This window comes from Xyrauchen texanus, chromosome 25, assembly GCF_025860055.1.
Source record: "Xyrauchen texanus isolate HMW12.3.18 chromosome 25, RBS_HiC_50CHRs, whole genome shotgun sequence".
Taxonomy (NCBI): Eukaryota; Metazoa; Chordata; class Actinopteri; order Cypriniformes; family Catostomidae; genus Xyrauchen; species Xyrauchen texanus.
In genome coordinates, this window is record NC_068300.1 from 31515197 (window position 1) to 31537042 (window position 21846).

At 45.6% G+C, this 21846-nt stretch overlaps 1 protein-coding gene across 1 annotated transcript in view; it reads left to right on the forward strand.

Annotated features, from left to right (window-relative positions):
* sycp2 (synaptonemal complex protein 2) overlaps nt 1-21846 on the forward strand; it is a 41648-nt gene extending 19802 nt beyond the window's left edge. The window contains exons 25-45 of the mRNA XM_052090865.1: nt 126-238; nt 606-642; nt 748-818; nt 920-962; nt 1061-1104; nt 5348-5405; nt 5527-5689; nt 5935-5999; nt 6635-6947; nt 7032-7267; nt 11008-11253; nt 11347-11398; nt 11500-11676; nt 16710-16844; nt 17037-17194; nt 20255-20349; nt 20443-20542; nt 20796-20854; nt 21384-21462; nt 21616-21672; nt 21775-21846. Of these exons, the coding sequence (XP_051946825.1) occupies nt 126-238; nt 606-642; nt 748-818; nt 920-962; nt 1061-1104; nt 5348-5405; nt 5527-5689; nt 5935-5999; nt 6635-6947; nt 7032-7267; nt 11008-11253; nt 11347-11398; nt 11500-11676; nt 16710-16844; nt 17037-17194; nt 20255-20349; nt 20443-20542; nt 20796-20854; nt 21384-21462; nt 21616-21672; nt 21775-21846 (2373 nt within the window). The remainder of the gene's footprint in view (nt 1-125; nt 239-605; nt 643-747; nt 819-919; nt 963-1060; nt 1105-5347; nt 5406-5526; nt 5690-5934; nt 6000-6634; nt 6948-7031; nt 7268-11007; nt 11254-11346; nt 11399-11499; nt 11677-16709; nt 16845-17036; nt 17195-20254; nt 20350-20442; nt 20543-20795; nt 20855-21383; nt 21463-21615; nt 21673-21774) is intronic.

Sequence of the window (21846 nt, forward strand, 5' to 3'; positions counted from 1 at the left end):
TTCCCTTCACATTTCCCCATGAATTCCTGTCTTCTCTCTTGTTTAAGTAAATGTGTAAAAACCTTAAAAATAAAATATAAAGGCTCATTAAGTTAAACCATACCTTTGTTGTCATTCTTCTGAAGATGGAAAATGCAACGGAGAGTATGGTGAAGATGATATCCAATCATTACAAGAAAAGTACCAAAGCTGCATCCCCTGAGCCAGGGGCCCAATTTAACATTGCACCTACAAACAGGTGACTTTTTCCTTTGTCTTTACCAGTGTCAGAAATTAACTTTTACATTAAGAGTCAATATTTGCCCCATAGATTTGATTTTCAGGGGCATTCTTTACCTTTATGAGGGTATATAATTTGTAATAATTAACAAAGTTGTAAAATACTTAAATTAAATCAGTATATTAACATAAATTCTCTAACAGAGTAATTATATCTTATGTTTTATGCCAGAATATTTATGCCTAGAATAGAATATAAAGACATATATCAGATTTTAGAAATAAAACACAGAAGAAGTTTAGGGGCATTTATGCCCAAAGCCCTGCTAATTTCTGACCCTGATACTTGCATGCAATCGCACCTTATATGCTCTTCTTAATTTCAGATATCTGTTCAATAAGAGCTGGTTACCATCATACAGTGTAAGTCAACTCATAATTTAGTCATAATTGTAATGTAGAATTTTAGACGAAATTGTACAAATGTTGTGATTTCTTAAGAATGTTTTTTTCTGCTTGATGTTACAGGAGAAATCTTCCAAGAATTCAGGCTTGCTCAAAACACATGACACATCCAAGAGTGCATTTCAGGAGAATGAGTACTGCATTTTACTGACTCCAAACCTTTAAATAGAGCTATTTAAATAGAAAAATGGTTGTTGTAAATAATTGAATTATATTTTATCTTTGGTTTCCTCAGGGATGTTTATGCATTTAAAGAGGACACAGCAAAAATTAGAGTGGTAAGGACATTCATAATTCAATATGTAAGATGTTTATTTTAAAGAATACTATATAGATATTATAAATTGTCATTAATAAGAGGTTATTTCCTTTTCAGAGAAAGAATGTGAAATCCTCTGAGCTATCCAGAGTTGACAGCAGGTAAAACTGTTTTGATTTATAGATACAGCCCCCTCTAGTGTTAAAGGGTGAACCTAACAGCTGAGTTCAGTATAATAATGCTGACATGCAGATTCACTGCATGAAACTCTTTAACATTAGCACGTTTGTATGGAAGCATATGGGTAGCAATATTCAATTTGACATTTAATATGCAAAATGACAATGCAATATGTAAAATGGCAATGCATTCTGTATTTAAATTTACATTTTACATTACCATTCTAGCAATGTTTGGTGCAAAAATGAAAATGAAATTACATAATTTACATTTGCTATTTCATACACTCGTTTTAATATGCATTATTGAAACGCTTTATAAGTTGCAAAATTAAAATGAAAATGTATTACAGAAATGATTAGATATGTGTAACATGTTCAAGCAAAAACTGTGGCAAAATGATCATTCAAATGTTATTTTTCTTAATTGCATTTACACTCACAGTCAAGACACTTGCGATTGCTTTTTCATTAAATGTCCCGCAATGAATGTAGCAAAATTCAATGTGCACATTGAAAATGCATTCGAGCCGATCACGCCCCTGCCCGCCCCTCCCGCCCTGTCAATCACTGCATCAAAGCGGTGCTCGGCAACAGGTAAACATAACATGTTATGGCTATGTTACGTGTTTTGAGCTTACAGTCTATGGTTTTGAGGTGTTGGAAAAATGGCGGCGGCAGAGCTAATACGAGCGTTAAATTCACTAGCAGATGAAGTGGAGCGTGAACAGAGAAACGGTAGTATTTCGAAGATTATTACGAGTATGTAGGTGATAGAACCAGTACGTTGTTGGAACGTCTGGGAGAATTTTCTGCCTTATCAGGCGCCGACACCCGTTTGGCTGCTGACCTCTTAAAGGTGGTGGAAGAACAATTGTATTCGGAGAGGCCTAGGGGAGTGGGGAGACCAGCAGCCGTGGAGATCCCTGGCGAGGCCATAGAGGGGTATCTTATGTATGGGTTAAAAGTTAAAGATATCGCGGCCTTGTATGGAGTTAGTCGATGGACAGTACATCGACGAATGCAGCAGTGTGGACTGAAGTAAACAACAACTTAAATATATTTTAATGATTTTATACAAATGCCTCAAGGCCATAATCTCTGTTTACTCCCGAATTCTACCATGGGTATTTTAATTTAAAAAAAAAGGCAGTTTTGTTTTTTAAATGTAGTAACGTTATTATTATTCAGATTTAAATCTCATTGAAAAGTTTTAGTGGAATTTGAAGAAAGCAGGGATAACGTGAATGCCAAAGATTATCAGTGATTTGGAAGCTTTTTCAAGCAAGAAATGGGCCAAGATTGCAGTAGAGAGGTGACAGATCCTTCTAAGCACTTACAGGCAGCGTTTGTAAAGAGGTTATAAAGAATAAATTATTCTGCTTTACATTCTCAGAATCACTCAAATGTGTATTAAAAAACTTTCTATAATAGTTTACTGATGCCTTTGTTGAATTTTTTCATAAAATTGTGTTCTTGGCAGTAAAATGACCTCCAGGCCATGGGGTTGAATAATTTTGATTGCAACTGTACATATGGGATAGAAATGGTGTCCATCAAAGAAAGCCGATCTTTAGCATTAAATTTGAGTATGACTTTGAGGACACGTGTATGGAGCAAGATTCATACACAAGACAATGTTAGATGTACCGTCCATCGACTAACTCCATACAAGGCCGCGATATCTTTAACTTTTAACCCATACATAAGATACCTCTCTATGGCCTCGCCAGGGATCTCCACGGCTGCTGGTCTCCCCACTCCCCTAGGCCTCTCCGAATACAATTGTTCTTCCACCACCTTTAAGAGGTCAGCAGCCAAACGGGTGTCGGCGCCTGATAAGGCAGAAAATTCTCCCAGACGTTCCAACAACGTACTGGTTCTATCACCTACATACTCGTAATAATCTTCGGAAATACTACCGTTTCTCTGTTCACGCTCCACTTCATCTGCTAGTGAATTTAACGCTCATATTAGCTCTGCCGCCGCCATTTTTCCAACACCTCAAAACCATAGACTGTAAGCTCAAAACACGTAACATAGCCATAACATGTTACGTTTACCTGTTGCCGAGCCCCGCCTTGATGCAGTGATTGACAGGGCGGAGGGGCGGGCAGGGGCGTGATCGGCTCGAATGCATTTTCAATGTGCACATTGAATTTTGCTACATTCATTGCGGGACATTTAATGAAAAAGCAATCGCAAGTGTCTTGACTGTGAGTGTAAATGCAATTATGAAAAATAACATTTGAATGATCATTTTGCCACAGTTTTTGCTTGAACATGTTACACATATCTAATCATTTCTGTAATACATTTTCATTTTAATTTTGCAACTTATAAAGCGTTTCAATAATGCATATTAAAACGAGTGTATGAAATGGCAAATGTAAATTATGTAATTTCATTTTCATTTTGCACCAAACGTTGCTAGAATGGTAATGTAAAATGTAAATTTAAATACAGAATGCATTGCCATTTTACATATTGCATTGTCATTTTGCATATTAAATGTCAAATTGAATATTGCTACCCATATGCTTCCATACGTTTGAGGGTATGTGGCTGCTTAATAAAATACAGGTGAAACTCGAAAAATTAGAATATCGTGCAAAAGTTCATTAATTTCAGTAATTCAACTTAAAAGGTGAAACTAATATATTATATAGACTCATTACAAGCAAAGTAAGATATTTCAAGCCTTTATTTGATATAATTTTGATGATTATGGCTTACAGCTTATGAAAACCCCAAATTCAGAATCTCAGAAAATTAGAATATTACATGAAATCAATAAAGAAAAAGGATTTTAAATACAGAAATGTCGGCCCTCTGAAAAGTATAATCATGCATATGTACTCAGTACTTGGTTTGGGCCCCTTTTGCATTAATTACTGCCTCAATGCGGCGTGGCATGGATGCTATCAGCCTGTGGCACTGCTGAGGTGTTATGGAAGACCAAGATGCTTCAATAGCGGCCTTCAGCTCTTCTGCATTGTTTGGTCTCATGTCTCTCATCTTTCTCTTAGCAATGCCCCATAGATTCTCTATGGGGTTCAGGTCAGGCGAGTTTGCTGGCCAATCAAGCACAGTAATACCATGGTCATTGAACCAGGTTTTGGTACTTTTGGCAGTGTCAAGTGTCAGTGTCAGTGTACTTTTGGTGCCAAGTCCTGCTGGAAAATGAAGTCAGCATCTCCATAAAGCTTGTCTGCTGAAGGAAGCATGAAGTGCTCTAAAATGTCCCGGTAGACGGCTGCATTGACTCTGGACATAATAAAGCACAGTGGACCAACACCAGCCGATGACATGGCTCCCCAAACCAACACAGACTGTGGAAACTTCACACTGGACTTCAAGCATCTTGGATTGTGTGCCTCTCCATTCTTCCTCCAGACTCTGGGACCTTGGTTTCCAAATGAGATGCAAAATTTGCTCTCATCAGAAAAGAGGACTTTGGACCACTGAGCAACAGACCAGTTCTTTTTTTCTTTAGCCCAGGTAAGACGTTTGACATTTGAAGCCCATGTCCAGGACCCGTCTGTGTGTGGTGGCTCTTGATGCAGTAACTCCAGCCTCAGTCCACTCCTTGTGAAGCTCCCCACACATTTGAATGGCCTTTTCCTGACAATCCTCTGCAGGCTACGGTCATCCCTGCTGCTTGTGCACCTTTTTCTTCCACACTTTTCCCTTCCACTTAACTTTCTATTAATGTGCTTTGATACAGCACTTTGAGAACATCCAACTTCTTTTGCAATTACCTTTTGAGGCTTTCCCTCCTTGTGGAGGGTGTCAATGATGGTTTTCTGCACAACTGTCAGGTCAGCAGTCTTCCCCATGATTGTGAATTCAACTGAACCAAACTGAGAGACCATTTAAAGGCTCAGGAACCCTTTGCAGGTGTTTAGCTGATTAGAGTGTGACACTTTGAGCCTACAATACTGAACTTTTCACAATATTCTAATTTTCTGAGATTCTGAATTTGGGGTTTTCATAAGCTGTAAGCCATAATCATCAAAATTATATCAAATAAAGGCTTGAAATATCTTACTTTGCTTGTAATGAGTCTATATAATATATTAGTTTCACCTTTTAAGTTGAATTACTGAAATTAATGAACTTTTGCACGATATTCTAATTTTTTGAGTTTCACCTGTATAATGTACAATTTTTATTTTTTAATTACCGGGTATATGATCATATTTTTTTTTTTTATCTTTTTCAGTGCATCAAGGAATTCATCAACTCAATCTAAGTTTGCTAAGAAACCTCAGCCTTCAAAGGTTTTACATTTATTTAATTATCTAGTGAACTTCCACTTAATCTAGATGCAGATGTTTAATTAACATGTGCATATTAGAAATCAACACTTTATACTTGTGTGTTTGTGTTGTTGTATTCTAGGCTGCTCCTGCAAATGTGAAACAAAATCTGTTCAGTGATACAGACACAGAAAATATGACAGAGATTAGCTGGCTGAACTCAGCCAACAGGAAACCCAAACCTAAAGTAGCAGACTACAGCAGGCAACCAGTAAAAACCACAAAGCCACCAGCTGACTCCACATGTAAACTACACAGATCTCACCTATATAACTGTTTTACATTTGTTTTCACACAATATATTATAGAAGACCAATGTCTTATATCCCCAGCAATAGTATTTTTTAACTCTGGTTATCTATATAGGAAAAATCCACAATGAGAAAGGATGGCATCTTTTTAATTAAGGACTACATGCATTTAATGGACCATTTACGTTTTTTCGCCCTTTTTCATATTCTCCTGGAATTTATTTTATTGTCTGTTTTAGTTAAATCACCATTTACACCTTTGCCTTCACCAAAGCCAGTGAAGGAGCAAGTCAAGCAAAAGCGGGTGAGACAAAGAGCTCTATACTTTTACCAAAGTTGTAAAAGATGTCTTAATATTCTAAATGTGTAGCATTTTATTAGAACTAAACAAGTTCTTGCTAGTGTACCTTCAACACTTGACTTTTATGATTTGCTAACATCTTTTCTTGAAAAATGATTAGCAACACTCCCACCAAGTTGCTGCTTATACTAAATAGGTGTTCATGTGTAAATGTGTGGGCAGTCATATGTTAATGTGCTCATGTTTTCTTGGATCAGTATTATTAAATGTCCCTAAGCTCATATTAATATTGATCATTCATATTTCTCCTGGACTGGGCGAGTGATAGAAGAGGCAGAAGAAAGTGTTTGAACAGAAAGAGAATAAACAACAGCAAAACATTACAAACAAGAAACCCTCAGGAAGACCTCAGAGAGTTGCAGCCTTGACCAAAACCTACAGAGAGCTGTCTGGCTCTGACAGCCTTTCTAGCCAATCAGAGAGCGAAAAACCACCACCACCTAAGGCATGTTATTTTTCTCTCTGCACAACTTGTTCATGAGGATCTTTTTTAGTATTATTGCCTGTGCTGTAGATGTCTTTATTTGATAATGGTAAGATGCCTGGATAAAGTCTGGGTATTGTCCTCCTCCAAACAGAAAAAAACAATTGGACGACTTGAGAGAATTCAGCAGACTCTCCCAGCTCGAACCATAGGACCAGGACAAAAGGGAGAGACAAGCTCTTTAGACACTTCCAAAGAACAAAGCGAAAACAGTGAAAAGGAAAAAGCAGACAAAATCATTGTTCAAATTCAGCAGGATCAGAGATATGATAAAGGCAAGACGGGATCTAGTCCAGAGCATCTTACAGTTTCCTCATCTGCTCAGGGGTCATCCAGAAGACAGAAATCCTGGGTCGCAAGATTATCTTCAACTTTGGCCTCACCTCCCTCCATTGAGAAGATGAGATGTAAGATGAACCGCCATAAATTTGTTATATGCTGAACAAAACTTATGAATAATTGTGCAATTTATGTTCCATTTCTCCCTGTAGCAAATGAAAAGCCAACAACCCATTTGCTATCCCATACACCCCTCCGTTCTCTGTCCATCTCTCCAATTGAACCTGACTCTTTGCTAGAACCTCTCAGCCCTCTTAAAGAAATCCAAGCCTCCTCTTTCTATAAGACAGCAGAGGTTAAAGATGTTGTTAAACCTCCCTCTCTCTTGACCATAAAACCTGTTTCCACAACCTCCAGAGACTCAAGGCTGAAGCCAACTTCTCCTCAGGTAATCTGGAAACAACCATAGGGCAGGTTTTTAATATCACATTTAAGGAAAGATCAAGTACTAATGGCTTTCATTGGTGGTTCTGATTATACAATATTTGGAAACTTAAGCCACTATTATAAATGTTTGAAATTCATTGCCATGGGTAATAAAATATCAAACCAAGTTGCATCTGCAAACCAATTATTATAGACCTTCTTTCAAAGCTAACTTCTTAGCCTGTAGTGCAATTACTTCTAACCAGATCAAGTCAAGTCAAGTCAAGTGGTTTTTATTGTCGTTTCAACCATATACAGTTAGTACAGTACACAGCAAAACAAGACAACGTTCCTCCAGGACCATGGTGCTACATAAAAACAACAAAGGACCAACACAGGACCACATGAGACAACACAACGAAATAAAATACCTATATAAAAAAACCTACATATACCTATATAAAGTGCACGTGCAAACATGTGCAAAAAGAACAGGACAGTACAACAAATTACTGACAATGAACAGGACAATAGACAGTGCAGCGCCGACCAGTACTCAGTAGTGCAAAAAGATGACAGTTTCTAAAAATGTAAACATAACATACTATGAGATAATGTTCTATGCACATAGCAGTTATTGAGGTAGCAGACAGTTATAAAGTGACAGTAATTAAAGTGCAACTCAGGACACGTGTGTGTCAAACCAGTCTCTGAGTATTGAGGAGTCTGATGGCTTGGGGGAAGAAGCTGTTACACAGTCTGGCCGTGAGGGCCCGAATGCTTCGGTACCTCTTGCCAGACGGGAGGAGGGTAAAGAGTTTGTGTGAGGGGTGTGTGGTCGTCCACAATGCTGGTTGCTTTGCGGATACAGTGTTTTTGTAAATGTCTTTGATGGAGGGAAGAGAGACCCCAATGATCTTCTCAGCTGTCCTCACTATCCTCTGCAGGGCTTTGCGGTCCGAAACGGTGCAAGTCCCAAACCAGGCAGTGATGCAGCTGCTCAGGATGCTCTCAATAGTCCCTCTATAGAATGTAGTGAGGATGGGGGTTGGGAGATGTGCTTTCCTCAGCCTTCGAAGAAAGTAGAGACGCTGCTGGGCTTTCTTGGTGATAGAGCTGGTGTTGAGGGACCAGGTGAGGTTCTCCGCCAAGTGAACACCAAGGAATTTGGTGCTTTTGACGATCTCCACAGAGGAGCCGTCGATGTTCAGCGAAGTGTGTTCACCTTGTGCTCTCCTAAAGTCAACAACCATCTCTTTTGTTTTGTCGACATTCAGGGACAGGTTGTTGGCTCTACACCAGTTTGTCAGCCGCTGCACCTCCTCTCTGTATGCTGACTCGTTGTTCTTGCTGATGAGACCCACCACGGTCGTGTCATCGGCGAACTTGATGATGTGATTCGAGCTGTGCATTGCTGCACAGTCGTGAGTCAGCAGAGTGAACAGCAGTGGACTGAGCACACAGCCCTGGGGGCCCCAGTGCTCAGTGTGGTGGTGGTGGAGATGCTGTTCCCGATCCGGACTGACTGAGGTCTCCCAGTCAGGAAGTCCAGGATCCAGTTGCAGAGGGAGGTGTCCAGGCCCAGCAGGTTCAGCTTTCCAATCAGGTGCTGGGGAATGATTGTGTTGAATGCTGAGCTGAAATCTATGAACAGCATTCGAACGTATGAGTCCTTATTGTCTAGGTGGGTGAGGGCCAGATGGAGGGTTGTGGTGATGGCATCGTCCGTTGAACGGTTTGAACGATCACGCAAACTGCAGTGGGTCTAGTGAGGGGGGCAGCTGGGTCTTAATCTGCCTCATGACGAGCCTCTCGAAGCACTTCATGATGATGGGTGTAAGTGCGACGGGACGGTAGTCGTTGAGGCAGGACACTGAAGACTTCTTTGGCATGGGGATGATGGTGGTGGCCTTGAAGCACGTTGGAACAACGGCGCTGCTCAGAGAGATGTTGAAGATGTCGGTAAGAACATCTGCTAGCTGGTCTGCACATCCTCTGAGCACTCTGCCAGGAATGTTGTCTGGTCCAGCAGCCTTCCGTGGGTTGACTCTACGTAGAGTTTTCCTCACATCTGCCGTGGTAAGACAGAGCACCTGGTCGTTGGGAGGAGGGGTGGACTTCCTCGCCATCACGTCGTTCTGCACTTCAAACCGGCGTAGAAGTCGTTCAGCGCATCTGGAAGGGAGGCATCTTTGTCACAGGCAACTGATGTTGTCCTGTAGTTGGTGATGGCCTGGATGCCCTGCCACATGCGCCGCGTGTCACCACTGTCCTGGAAGTGACTGTGGATTCTCTGGGCGTGTGCACGCTTTGCCTCTCTGATTGCCCGTGACAGTTTGGCCCTAGCTGTTCTTAGGGCTGCCTTATCGCCTGCTCTGAAGGCGGAGTCTCGGGACCTCAGCAGCGTGCGCTCCTCCGCAGTCATCCACGGCTTCTGGTTGGAGCGTGTGGTGATGGTCTTGGAGAAAGTGACATCATCAATGCACTTGCTGATGTAGCTGGTCACTGATGCTGTGTATTCCTCCAAGTTGGTAGAATCGCCATATGTTGCAGCCTCCCTGAACATGTGCCAGTCAGTACACTCAAAACAGTCCTGAAGAGCAGAGATGGCTCCTGCTGGCCAGGTTTTCACCTGCTTCTGAAGCGGTTTTGTGCGTCTGACGAGCGGTCTGTATGCCGGGATTAACATAACAGAGATGTGGTCTGAGTAGCCGAGGTGGGGGCGGGGCTCCGCCCGGTACGCGCCTGGGATGTTTGTGTAAACAAGATCAAGCCACCACCGCGAGTCTTACCGCAGAGAGCTGTATTTCTGTCGGCACGAAACGCGGCGAGCCCGTCTAGCTGAATGGCGGCATCCGTAACTCTGTCGCTGAGCCACGTCTCCGTGAAAACAAAGATGCAGCAGTCTCTAAACTCACGCTGCGTAGCCTGCTGGAGTCGGATATAGTCCAGTTTATTGTCCAGGGAGCAAACATTTGAGAGCAGGATAGACGGGAGAGCCGGCCGGCTAGGGTTTGTTTTTAGCCTAGCATGGACCCCCGCCCTCTTTCCGCGCTTCCGCTTTCTCGCACACCGCTTACGACGTCCTCTCCCCCGGCCATCGGCATCAGGCGACGCTGAGGGCTGGAGGCCTGGTCTCCGCAGCAAGCCGAGTACGCATAGCGCCTCCTGCAGGTCATCATGCAGCTTGGTTTTTGCATGAGTCTTATATTTCAGTAGTGTCTGGCGATGGTAGACACGAACACCGGTTGCTCCGATGTCCATGTGTTGCAAAAGTCAGGCTTTTTTAACAAAAATAGCATCATTGTGGATCCGGAGTGGCCGCTGCGTGCTACCGCTCCGCCATCTTGGACCAGATGGTGCTAGTATTATTTTAGTGGATGAATGAAGTCAGTTCACACAGGTGCCCTAGCAGAGTTGTATTTTTCCAGGTCATGCTTAAAAACATCTTTATGTGAAATATTTTGTTTGAAATGTGTGCTTTTGCTTTCTTTAAAATAAATGCCATTTGAGTGGACATTTTGTTACCAATTGCAATGACATTCATGCATTTTGGTTAAAGTGCTCAATTCTTTCTGGCACCATTGTATGTGCAAATACCACTATATACCAGTGCATGCTTTGATTACATTCAGCCTGTTTCAAACATAAAACAACTGCTCAGACATTTGATTAAACCAGAGATTGAATTTGATCTGTACATATGTATATTGGTTTTCACCCCAAGCCAGATTTTACCCTTCCTCTGTTGCACTCCAGCAGGTTGAGCTGAGTCCAGTCCACTCATTACTGACCAGAGCTCAGCCCCCTTTCACCTCCACAGGCAAGGAGAAATCCACCCTGCCCTCCCTACTCATACCTGCCGACTTCCAGAAGGAGCATAGAGGTGTCTTTAAGAGGACCAGCCCAGCATCTTTTGACAGGAAGTCTGTGATTTCTGTGGCAACAACGACCCAATCTTCTCTCATGTCAGTGAGCAACATGGCTATGATCTGCACTGAGCTAGAGGTATAAGGATTTCACAGAGTATTGCTGACCACATTACACTTTTGATAGAAGTACATTTCAGTAACAATTACATTTTTGTGTTGCTTTTAATAGAAAACACCAGCATGCCATCAAGAAAGTAGTGAGAGAACAGAATTTAAGTCTGGTGAAAAGATTTTTAATTTACATTATTAGTTATTAGTTTGTTAGTGTTTACAAAAATAAGCAACTATGTATTATTTTTCTTCTGCATAAATTACCAATCAGGTCCAACAATTATCCACAAGCATTCCAGCTCATGCCACTCGGCTAGTCTTACAGAGAGAGAGGAGGAGAGTGATGAAGACAAAGAGAATAAGCCTCCCTATCCCTCTCAGCTAGCTATGAACATGAAGCCAAGAAAGCTGTTCAAACCTAATGATAAACACTGGCCTCTTAATAAAGGTATTTATACAAAGAAAAAAAAAGTATTATGTCTCATTCTAACTAGGGATCATGCTACAAGTTTCCACTGGAGAGTAATTTTTTGTCTTTATAGAAAAGGAAATATTGTGTGAAATAACCATCAATAAAAACACATTTAATGTTAATATTCACTCACTGATGACTTTATTAGGAACACTTGTACATCTAATTATTCATGCGAGAATGGCAAGAATGGTTCGAGCTGACAGAAAAGCTATGGTAACTCTGATAACCACTCTGTACAATAGTGAGCAGAATAGTGTCTCAGAATGCACAACGCGTCGAACATTGAGGCGGATGGACTACAACAGCAGATGACCACGTCGGTTTTATGATGTGGGGAGTCAGGAGAAGGCAGACGGGAGGTTCCCCCTCAAAAGGACCGGATTCCAGACGGTCCTGAAAAACACAAGAATAACAAAAACAACCAAATGTTCAAGGAGAGAGGGGCTAGAACCGGGGGAGAACAGATAGACCAAAGGGGGCACAAGGGACACAGAGACAGTCCAAGGAGGCACAAGGGGCAATTAGGCAGTCCACGGAGGCACAAGGGACGATTAGGCAGTCCACGGAGGCACAAGGGGCGGACAGGCAGACCAGGGAGGCCAAGAGGGCAGACAGGCAGTCCACGGGGGTGTGAGACGGGGCCAGGGTCAGGTGGCCTGGGGGGTAGGGACTGGTTTAGGTGGTCTAGGTGGCGGCCACGCTATGGGGACAGGTTTGGGTGGCCCGGGAGCTGGCCACAAGGCAAGGGCCGGGGAGGTGGCCACAGGACAGAGGCCGGTTTAGATGGCCCGGGAGCTGGCCATAGGGCAAGGGCCGGTTCAGGGGACCTGGGAGGTGGCCACAGGACAGAGGCTGGTTGAGGTGGCCGTAGGGCAAGGGCCGGTTCAGGGGTCCTGGGAGGAGGAGTGGCCACTGGGGGAGCCGGCGGAGCTGCGTGAGGCGGAGCCAAGGAGGACTTCTGAAGCGGAGCCGAGGGAGGCTCGGGAGGCGGAGCCGAGGGAGGCGATGGCTTAGAAGGCTCAGAAGGCGGAGCTGAGGGAGCCACTGGAGGCGGAGCCGAGGGAGGCTCAGGAGGTGGAACTGAAGGAGGCTCTGGAGGCGGAGCCGTAGGAGGCTCGGGAGGTGGAGCCCAGGGACGCTCAGGAGGCAGAACCGAGGGAGGTTCAGGAGGTGGAGCCGGGAGAGGCTTAGGAGGTGGAGCTGAAGGAGGCTCAGGAGGGAGAGCCGAGGAAGGCTCGGGAGGCTCAGAAGGCTGAGCCGAGGGAGGCTTCGGAGGCGGAGTCGTGGTTGGCGGAACCATAGAAGGCTCTGTGGTTGGCGGAACCATAGAAGGCTCTGTAGGCAGGGCCGAGGGAGGCTCCGGGGGCGGAGCTGAGGGAGGCTCTGGAGGTGGAGCTGAGGGAGGCTCAGGAGGCGGAGCCGAGGGGGGCTCAGGAGGGAGAGCCGAGGAAAGCTCTGGAGGCTCGGGGGCGGAGCCGTGGGAGGCTCAGGAGGCAGAGGGAGGCTGAGCAGAGGTAGGCTCGGGAGGCGGAGCCGTAGGAGGCTCGGGGGCGGAGCCCTGGGTGGCTCGAGAGACCTGAGAGGCGGAGCCCTGGGTGGCTCGAGAGGCAGAGCCCTGAGTGGCTTTAGAGGCGGAGCCCTGGAAGGCATGAGAGGCGGAGCCCTGGGTGGCTCGGGAGGCGGAGCCCTGGGTGGCTCGGGAGACTTGAGAGGCGGAGCCCTGGGAGGCTCGAGAGGCAGAGCCCTGGAAGGCTCGAGAGACTTGAGAGGCGGAGCCCTGGGAGGCTCGGGAGGCGGAGCCCTGGAAGGCTCGAGAGGCAGAGCCCTGGGAGGCTCGAGAGACTTGAGAGGCAGAGCCCTGGGAGGCTCGGGAGGAGGAGCCCTGGAAGGCTCGAGAGGCGGAGCCCTGGGAGGCTCGAGAGACTTGAGAGGCGGAGCCCTGGGAGGCTCAGGAGGAGGAGCCCTGGAAGACTCGAATGACTTGAGGGGCGGAGCCCTGGGAGGCTCGGGAGGATCGAGAGGAGGAGCCCTGGGAGGCTCGGGAGGAGGAGCCCTGGAAGACTCGAGTGACATGAGGGGCGGAGCCCTGGGAGGCTCGGGAGACGGAGCCCTAGAATGCTCGGGAGGCTCGAGAGATGGAGCCCTGGGAGGCTCGAGAGGAGGAGCACTGGAAGACTTGAGAGGCGGAGCCCTGGGAGGCTCTAGAGACTTGAGAGGCGGAGCCCTGGAAGGCTCGGGAGGAGGAGCCCTGGAAGACTCGAGAGACTTGAGAGGCGGAGCCCTTGGAGGCTCGAGTGGCGGAGCCCTGGAAGGCTTGGGAGGCTCGAGAGGCAGAGCCTTTGGAAGGCTCGAGGGGCGCTGGCTCTTGGACGGTCATGGCTACTGGCGCTGGCTCTTGGACGGTCATGGCTACTGGCGCTGGCTCTGGGACGGTCGAGGCTACAGGCGCTGGCTCAGGGACGGTCAAGGCTACAGGCGCTGGCTCAGGGACGGTCGAGGCTACAGACGCTGGCTCAGGGACGGTCGAGGCTACAGGCGCTGGCTCAGTGACGGTCGAGGCTACAGGCGCTGGCTCTCTGACGTTTGAGGCTTCTGGCACTGGCTCTCTGACTTTTGAGGCTTCTGGCACTGGCTCACTGACGTGTGAGGCTTCTGGCACTGGCTCACTGACGCTTGAGGCTTCTGGCCAGTTAGCCGTGGTATGCATGAGCTTGGGTCCGCTGGACACTGAGGGCCGAGCCACGGGGGTTTCTGGGGACAGAGCTGCGGGAGGCGGAGGTCGGAGAGCAGAGGACTTTCCCCTTCTCCTCTTCCTCCGGGTGGGTGAGACTGGCGACGCTGGAACGCCGTGCCAGCCACTGACCGTGGCTGATGTGGGCTCAGGCTCGCTGACCGTGGCTGACGTGGGCTCAGGCTCGCTGACCGTGGCTGACGTGGGCTCTGGCTCGCTGACCGTGGCTGGCTCTGGCTTGCAGACCGGGTCAGGCGTGGGCTCTGGCTCGCAGACCGGGGTAGGCGTGGGCTCTGGCTCGCAGACCGGGGCAGGCGTTGGCCGGGAGGCGGAAGCCCGTCTTCTCCTCCTCCGGGCCGACGAAGTTGGCCGCGCTGGCTCATGGAAAGCAACTGGCGTGGGGGTGAGCTTGCTGACAGGTGGAGCTGGCGTGACAGGAAGCGCCATGGACGACTGGAGAGTCACCACAGGGGGAGGAGAGGTTGGGTCCTCCTCAGCAACGCCCACGGTTAACGGCGAGCCGCAGACCAGCAAAGTCACCTCCATGAAGTTGTGGAGAGTCCAGTAGCGCGTTGCCGGTGGCAACCGCTCCTTCAGCCAGCCACTCAGGTTGTCCTTGAAGAAAACCACAAGGGAGGAGTCAGGGAAGTCTGAAGCGTTCGCCAGAAGGAGGAAGTCGTGGATGTGGTCTTTTATCGGTCAGTCCCCTTGCTTCAGGCAGAGCAGCTGGTAGTTTGCGCGTTGCACCGCTGGATCCATTGTGGTCGATCGTCCTGTTATGATGTGGGGAGTCAGAAGGCAGACGGGAGGTTCGGATCCAAATGTGGCTCTATTCACAAACAAATAATAATAATACAAACACAGGAACAAATGAAAGGTCCACGATGGGAAAAGAAACTAAAACACGGAAGAACATTGAGGGGCAACACAGGTTGGGAAAACATCCACGAAGGGCAAGGAAACCTCGAACGAACACGAAGACGTCAGGAACATGAACAGCGAACATGAAACGATAACGATCGACAACGGAGAGGGGAAACAACAGGGTTTAAATAGACAGACACGAAGATGACAAAATAACAAACAGGTGCGGACAATAACACAGTGCAGGCAGTGATGAGGGCCGGGAAACATGGGAAATGTAGTTTCTTACACGGACAGTGAAACACCGGGCGGACAACAAGGAAAACGTGACATGGAACGTGATAAGTGACATGTGAAACAGAAAACGCGGGGCAGACAACAAGGGATCGTAACAGTTGGGTTCCAAATCTGTCAGCCAAGAACAAAAAGCTGAGGTTGCAGTAGGCACAGGATCACCAAACTGGGCAGTTGAAGACTGGAAAAACGTAGCCTGGTGTGAAAAATCTTGATTTCTCCTGAGGCACACAGATGGTAGGGTCAGAATTTGGCACCAACAGCATGAATCCATGGACCCAACCTGCCTTGTGTCAAGCTGCTGGTGGTGGTGTAATGGTGTGGGAAAGTTTTCTTAGCACACTTTGGGCCCGTTAATTCCAATCAATCATTGCATGAATGCCACAGCCTATTTGAGAATTGTTGCTAACCATGTGCATCCTTTCATTGCCACAGTTTACCAATCTTCTAATGGCTACTTCCAGTATGATAATGCACCATGTCACAGTGCAAAAGTCATCTCAACTGTTATTTAGTGGCCTTCCCAGTCACCAGATCTGAATCCAATTTAACACTTTTGGGATGTAGTTGAATGGGAGATTCGCAGCATGAATGTGCAGCAGAAAAATCTGCAGAAATTTTGTGATGTTTTTATGTCAATATAGACCAGAATCTCAAAGGAATGTTTCCAATATCTTGTGGACTCCATGCCACAAAGAATTTAGGCTGTTTTGAGAGCAAAGGGAGGCCCAACCCAGCATTATTATAGTGTTCTTAAAAAGTACTCACTGAATTTTGGACCAATACAATTTTATTATGGGAGGTATTACCCAGTGCAATGTAACAAAATGTCTTTTCACGTGACACTTGTGGCAGTTGTGGCTAGTTAAGTCAAAAACTAAATAACATGGAGAAGATGTGATGTATTGCATGTCGCTGTGATTCTGCATCTCAATAACTTTATGGGCCTGTTTCCTGGACCAGCCCAGTCCTGATCCATCTACCACTGGAATTGGTGTTTCTCCTATGATAATCTCTTGACCTTTTCTTAATTTCTGTTAATTAAGAAACTGGCCCAGGTATTATATTGACATTGCATTCAGTTTGATTTTGTGAATGACTTGTTGCTTTGCCTCAGGTCCCAATGTTAAAAAGCCTATAAATGATCAGAGCAGCTCCGAGATGGAAGAGGAGACAGATGCAGACAATGGGAGAAGAAAGAAAAGTTGCCAGAGAGGCCAGAATAAAAGGACCAGAGCAACAACCATATCCAGTAATGAGATTTTATGGGCAGAAAATTAAGGCTTGATTGATATGAACATGCTACTACTTATATTTACTCATATAAAACTGTTGAAATCACATACAAAGACCTGTATGTTTAAGCTTACTCTTAAAGATCTATGCTTTTGAATGTGCTGAGATATTTGACTCACATACTTGTTTATGTGTGCATTGCCTGCAGTTGAGGATGTGGAAACTGTATCATCTTGCATGAGGTCCAGTCATGGGCAGGCCATTGTGGAGACAGACATAGACCTGACCCAACCTGAGATCCCACCTATTCAGGAGGTGGGATTTATCTGCCATCAATTCAGCTCAGAGCTTAAGAGAAAGATCCAGGTGCTTGTCATCTCACTTAACACCATTTGAGGATACTTACGACATATTCAGACAGGATTAGGTTTATATGGGGTTTGATATGTCGAGTGTTTATTTACCCATGTAAAAGAGAAACGATAAATATTTTTTTATTTTTCTTCTTTTTTTGGTTAGGAACATTAGAAGGAACATAATCACTTTTGTTTTATTGCAGAGTGAGTGTGAAAATTGTGTTGAACCTCATGTTTCGGAACATATATTCCAGAGGGACAAATAAAATGACATTGTGAAGGGAATTTACTTTTTATTAAGTTAAGAGTAATTTAAGATAACAGGATTGTTAATGTCACCAATTCTGCTGTATTTGGACAGATATTCCAATATTTTTTTTCTAATAATCACAGATACAGTATATGCTCATGTTAAATATTTCCTGCATAATTAATCAGCATAGTGTACATTTTTTGGTCTCTTAAGCAGTGTGTAAATGCTGTAGAGTAGACACACCATCACTTATCTTGTGCGAATCGACGGTAAATATTACAGACGTCCCGCAGTAATAATTGCTTTTCGGACATATGGCAGGAAAACTTAATACATTCCGAATAGGGCTTTAGTCTCCATCCAGGGGGAAAGACTACAGTCTGAAGATTAAATCATTCAATTGGTATTGAGTAGCCCAGCACATTATTTGCATCTTCTACAGGGCTCCCACGGTCATGGAAAACGTCTAGGTTACGGATGTAACCTCCGGTCCCTGATGGAGGGAACGAGACGATGTGTCGAAGAAGCGACACTAGGGGTCTCTCTTGAGAGCCTTTTGCATCTCTGATCTATGAGAAAAGGCCAATGAGAAATTGGCAGACAGAATTTGCATGTCCCGCCCCCGGACATACGGGTATAAAGGGAGGGAAATGCGTTTGTTTCATTCAGGATTTTACTGAGGAGCCGACAAAGAGGTTCGGCTGCAACAGTGGCTCGGTTCAGCGACGTGGCCGGGAGGACAATCTGTCGCTCACTTCGACATTGTGTCGAAGAAGCGACACTAGGGGTCCACTTTAAATTATGCAATTATGTGTACTGTTGACACTGAGCGGGCAGGTATTTTACGTACCAAAGCGACCAGCTGTGCCAGGCTGCACCTACCCTTCCCCAACGCCCCATAAAATCATCAAAGCCTTCTGGTTCTTTACCCCCGACCGGGGGGAAAAAGGCGACGTGCCAAGCATGGGAGCAGGCCATGCCTTTTCTCTCTCTATGTTTCTCCCACAGAGTTAAAGCGGCTGGTGCCATCTTAACGCTATCATATGCATCGGGGAAGGCGATTCCCAGTTTTCCTATTCTTTCCCGAAGGGGGTGCGGCAAAGTAAGTAAACTTAACTGAAAATTCTCCTCCCGGCCCTCCACTGGGGTACGGAGTGGTCTGCTTACCAGCTCTGGAGCAAACATCTTGGTCCCTGGGTCACCCATCTCTGATACGCTTGGGAGCCTTCCGGGTCCTCGAAGGGGTTCGTGAGATGGGGGCGTTCACGTCCTGCGGGGTGCTCGACGCTGGGGCTGAGAGCTGGGCCCGGGTTCTTAGGTGCCGCAGGAGGACGCCCTCAGCGGGCAGATGGGGCACAGTCCGCGCTGCAGGTGCGGCGGGGTATGATGTGAGATATGGCCTCCATCTGCTTTTTCACGTCTGAGAACTGCTGGGCGAAGTCCTCGACGGTGTCGCCGAAAAGGCAGAACTGGGAGACAGGTGCGTCGAGGAAGCGTGCTTTGTCCACTTCGCGCATCTCAACCATGTTCAGCCACAGATGTCGTTCCTGAACCACGAAAGTGGCCATCGACTGCCCGAGTGACCTCGCTGTGACCTTCATGGCCCTGAGGGCGAGGTCGGTCGCTGAGCGCAGTTCCTGCAGCACGTCAGGATCAGGACTACCCAAGTGCAGATCTTTAAGAGCCTTGGCCTGGTGGACTTGCAGGAGGGCCATGGCATGCAGGGCAGAAGTGGCCTGTCCGGTGGCGCTGTAGGCTTTGGAGGTCAGTGAAGACATCATCCTACAGGCCTTGGAGGGGAGCACAGGGCGACCCCGCCAGGAGGCGGCGTTCTCGGGGCACAGGTGGATCGCAACCGCTCTGTCCACCTGGTGGACCGCCGTGTACCCGTGGGCCGCTCCGCCGTCGAGGGTAGTGAGAGCGGATGAGCGAGAGGCACGGTGACGGGTGGAGAAGGGTGTCTTCTACGAACTCGCAGACCTGAGGAACCAATCATCCAGCCGCGAAGGCTGTGGGGAAGATGGAGGGTTCCAGTCCAGCCCCAAACTAACGGCGGGTCTGGCAAGCATGTCGGACATCTGGGCGTCAGACATCTTCAGACACCTGAAAAAGCTGTCGAAGCGCCCAGGGGCAAAGCTGCACTGCTGTGCAAAGCTGCTGATATGCGCCATAGATCCAAAAGCATATGCTGGTCAGAGATGAGAGTAAAACCAATTGGGACTCGCAGCTCGCTGCTCACACAACCGGTCGCTCCGAAGAAAATTCTGAATGAAACAGACACATTTCCCTCCCTTTATACCCATGTGTCCGGGGGCGGGACATGCAAATTCTGTCTGCCAATTTCTCATTGGCCTTTTCTCATAGATCAGAGATGCAAAAGGCTCTCAAGAGAGACCCCTAGTGTCGCTTCTTCGACACAACATCGAATTGAGCGACAGACGGGGAACCTAGAAATATCCATGAATAGTCGTGGAAATATACCAAATCGGGAAAGTAATTAAAATTTCTCTACGGAACATACATTTTTGTAGTTATTCTCTTTTCTAAAATATTTAATCGTCTAGGTTTGCTCTTGTGGAGAGAAAAACCTGCTCATTAAACAAGCCATTGTGTGCATCTAGTGATGCCCTATTCCTGAGTGAATAATTTAAAAATGTTGAATAAATGAGTCAAGGAGGTTCACAAATGGGTCTGAATGAAATGTTCTTTTCAAAATCTGGATCTAGTAACAGTAAACAACAGGATAGGTAATTGAAATTCGTTGGTTAAAAAGTGTGGGAACCTTGTCTCTAGTAACTTGTCTTGTGTGTTTGTCAGAATCGCTCCGGAAGAATGGATCTTTACACCAAACAGTCTATAAAGACCTTTCAGCAGCACATGTCTTCTTTTAGTGACCAATTGCACCAGTACAGGTGAGACATAACAGAGGTGATCCTTTCTAAGTGGAGTTCAGAGTCTCTGCCCTAGAACAGGTCTGATCTTTATATCTTTCACTCTCTTAACAGTTTTCAGAAGCTGGAAAAAGTTAAGCAAGTTCTGATAGGCGAAATAAAAAGCCTTGAACAAGATGACATTGCTCTGAGGAGCATGGAAGAGGAACTGATGGTAATTAGTGATCTGACTCCCCAAGTACCAAATGCAAAAAAAAAATTTACTTTGGAGAGTAAATATAACAAAGAATTACTAAAGGAGTAATTCAACAATTGCAAAAATAATTTATTCAATATTACCAGTCCTTAGAAACCACACAGAACTGAATAAAACAAATGTAATGTCAAATTAGGATAACATGTTAACTGCTAACATTATTATTCTGATAAGTGTATTTAGAAATGGCCTAATTACACTTTATTCTCAGACATGCTGGAAAAAGCAGGCCCTGGCTTTCCACACATACCAAGAGAAAGGAACCAAGAGGTGAGAACACACTAGCTTCTTCATAAATATGCTATAGATTTCCAAGGTTAAGTGTAAATGGAACTAATCAGTCTTTGATAACAGTTCTGTATGCATAATCATGTGAACAAGATGTCTTTTGATGACCATGAAAAGATCTGTGGGTTCTGGGTTGCAGCAACCAACAGGATTTTCCAGTCATCCATAACTAACAAGATGTAACAGAAAAAGCAAGGTTTATGTAATGCTGCTGTTTGCTCTCTTTTTATGTTATTATGGGATGAATCTTGTGACTTCTGCTTCAGAGCCTTAACGAAAGGACCTTAAGTAAAGACATTTTAATGCAGTCAGTTCAGACACATTCTATATTGTGATGTGCACATGCACTCTAAGGCATATTTCTGAGAATTTGGCCTATTTCTAGATCCAAACATGTGGAATTTGCTGAATTGCTTCTTGTACTGTATGTCTTTGCTAAGTTTTTCGGTGTCTCAGTTTCACATAGTATTTGGAATCTGACCTCTCAGTTTGCTTTTTTTTCTTGTGTCAGACTACAGCACTTGAAAAGCAATATCAAGACGGATGTGTGTGATAGTCTTGAGTATGAAGAACAAATCTTCTCCTCTGAGGTGAGGACCTAACTTTTTCAGAATAGTTTAATAAAATTGTTTTACTTTATACAATAAAGGCTAAAAACTAGTTGAGATACAGAGTAGTAGTACCATCTTGTTTACCACGAAGTATTCAAACTTCCATTTGAAACAATGTTGCTTCGTTTGCAGATGTCTTTGATGAAGAAAAACATAAAGTCAGTTCAGGACCGTTTCTTTAATGAAATGGTGAGAAAGCAGTCATGCCTACAAGCACAAACAGGGAAAATATTTCACTCTTAGAGTCTTCTAAAGAACTCAATTTTATTGACGTTTTTTTTATCTTTGTAGCAAGAGGAAGAGTTGCTGAGTGTGCGAAGAGGACTGCAAACCTTGTTCCTCCCAGACGCATCCAGGTTCTGA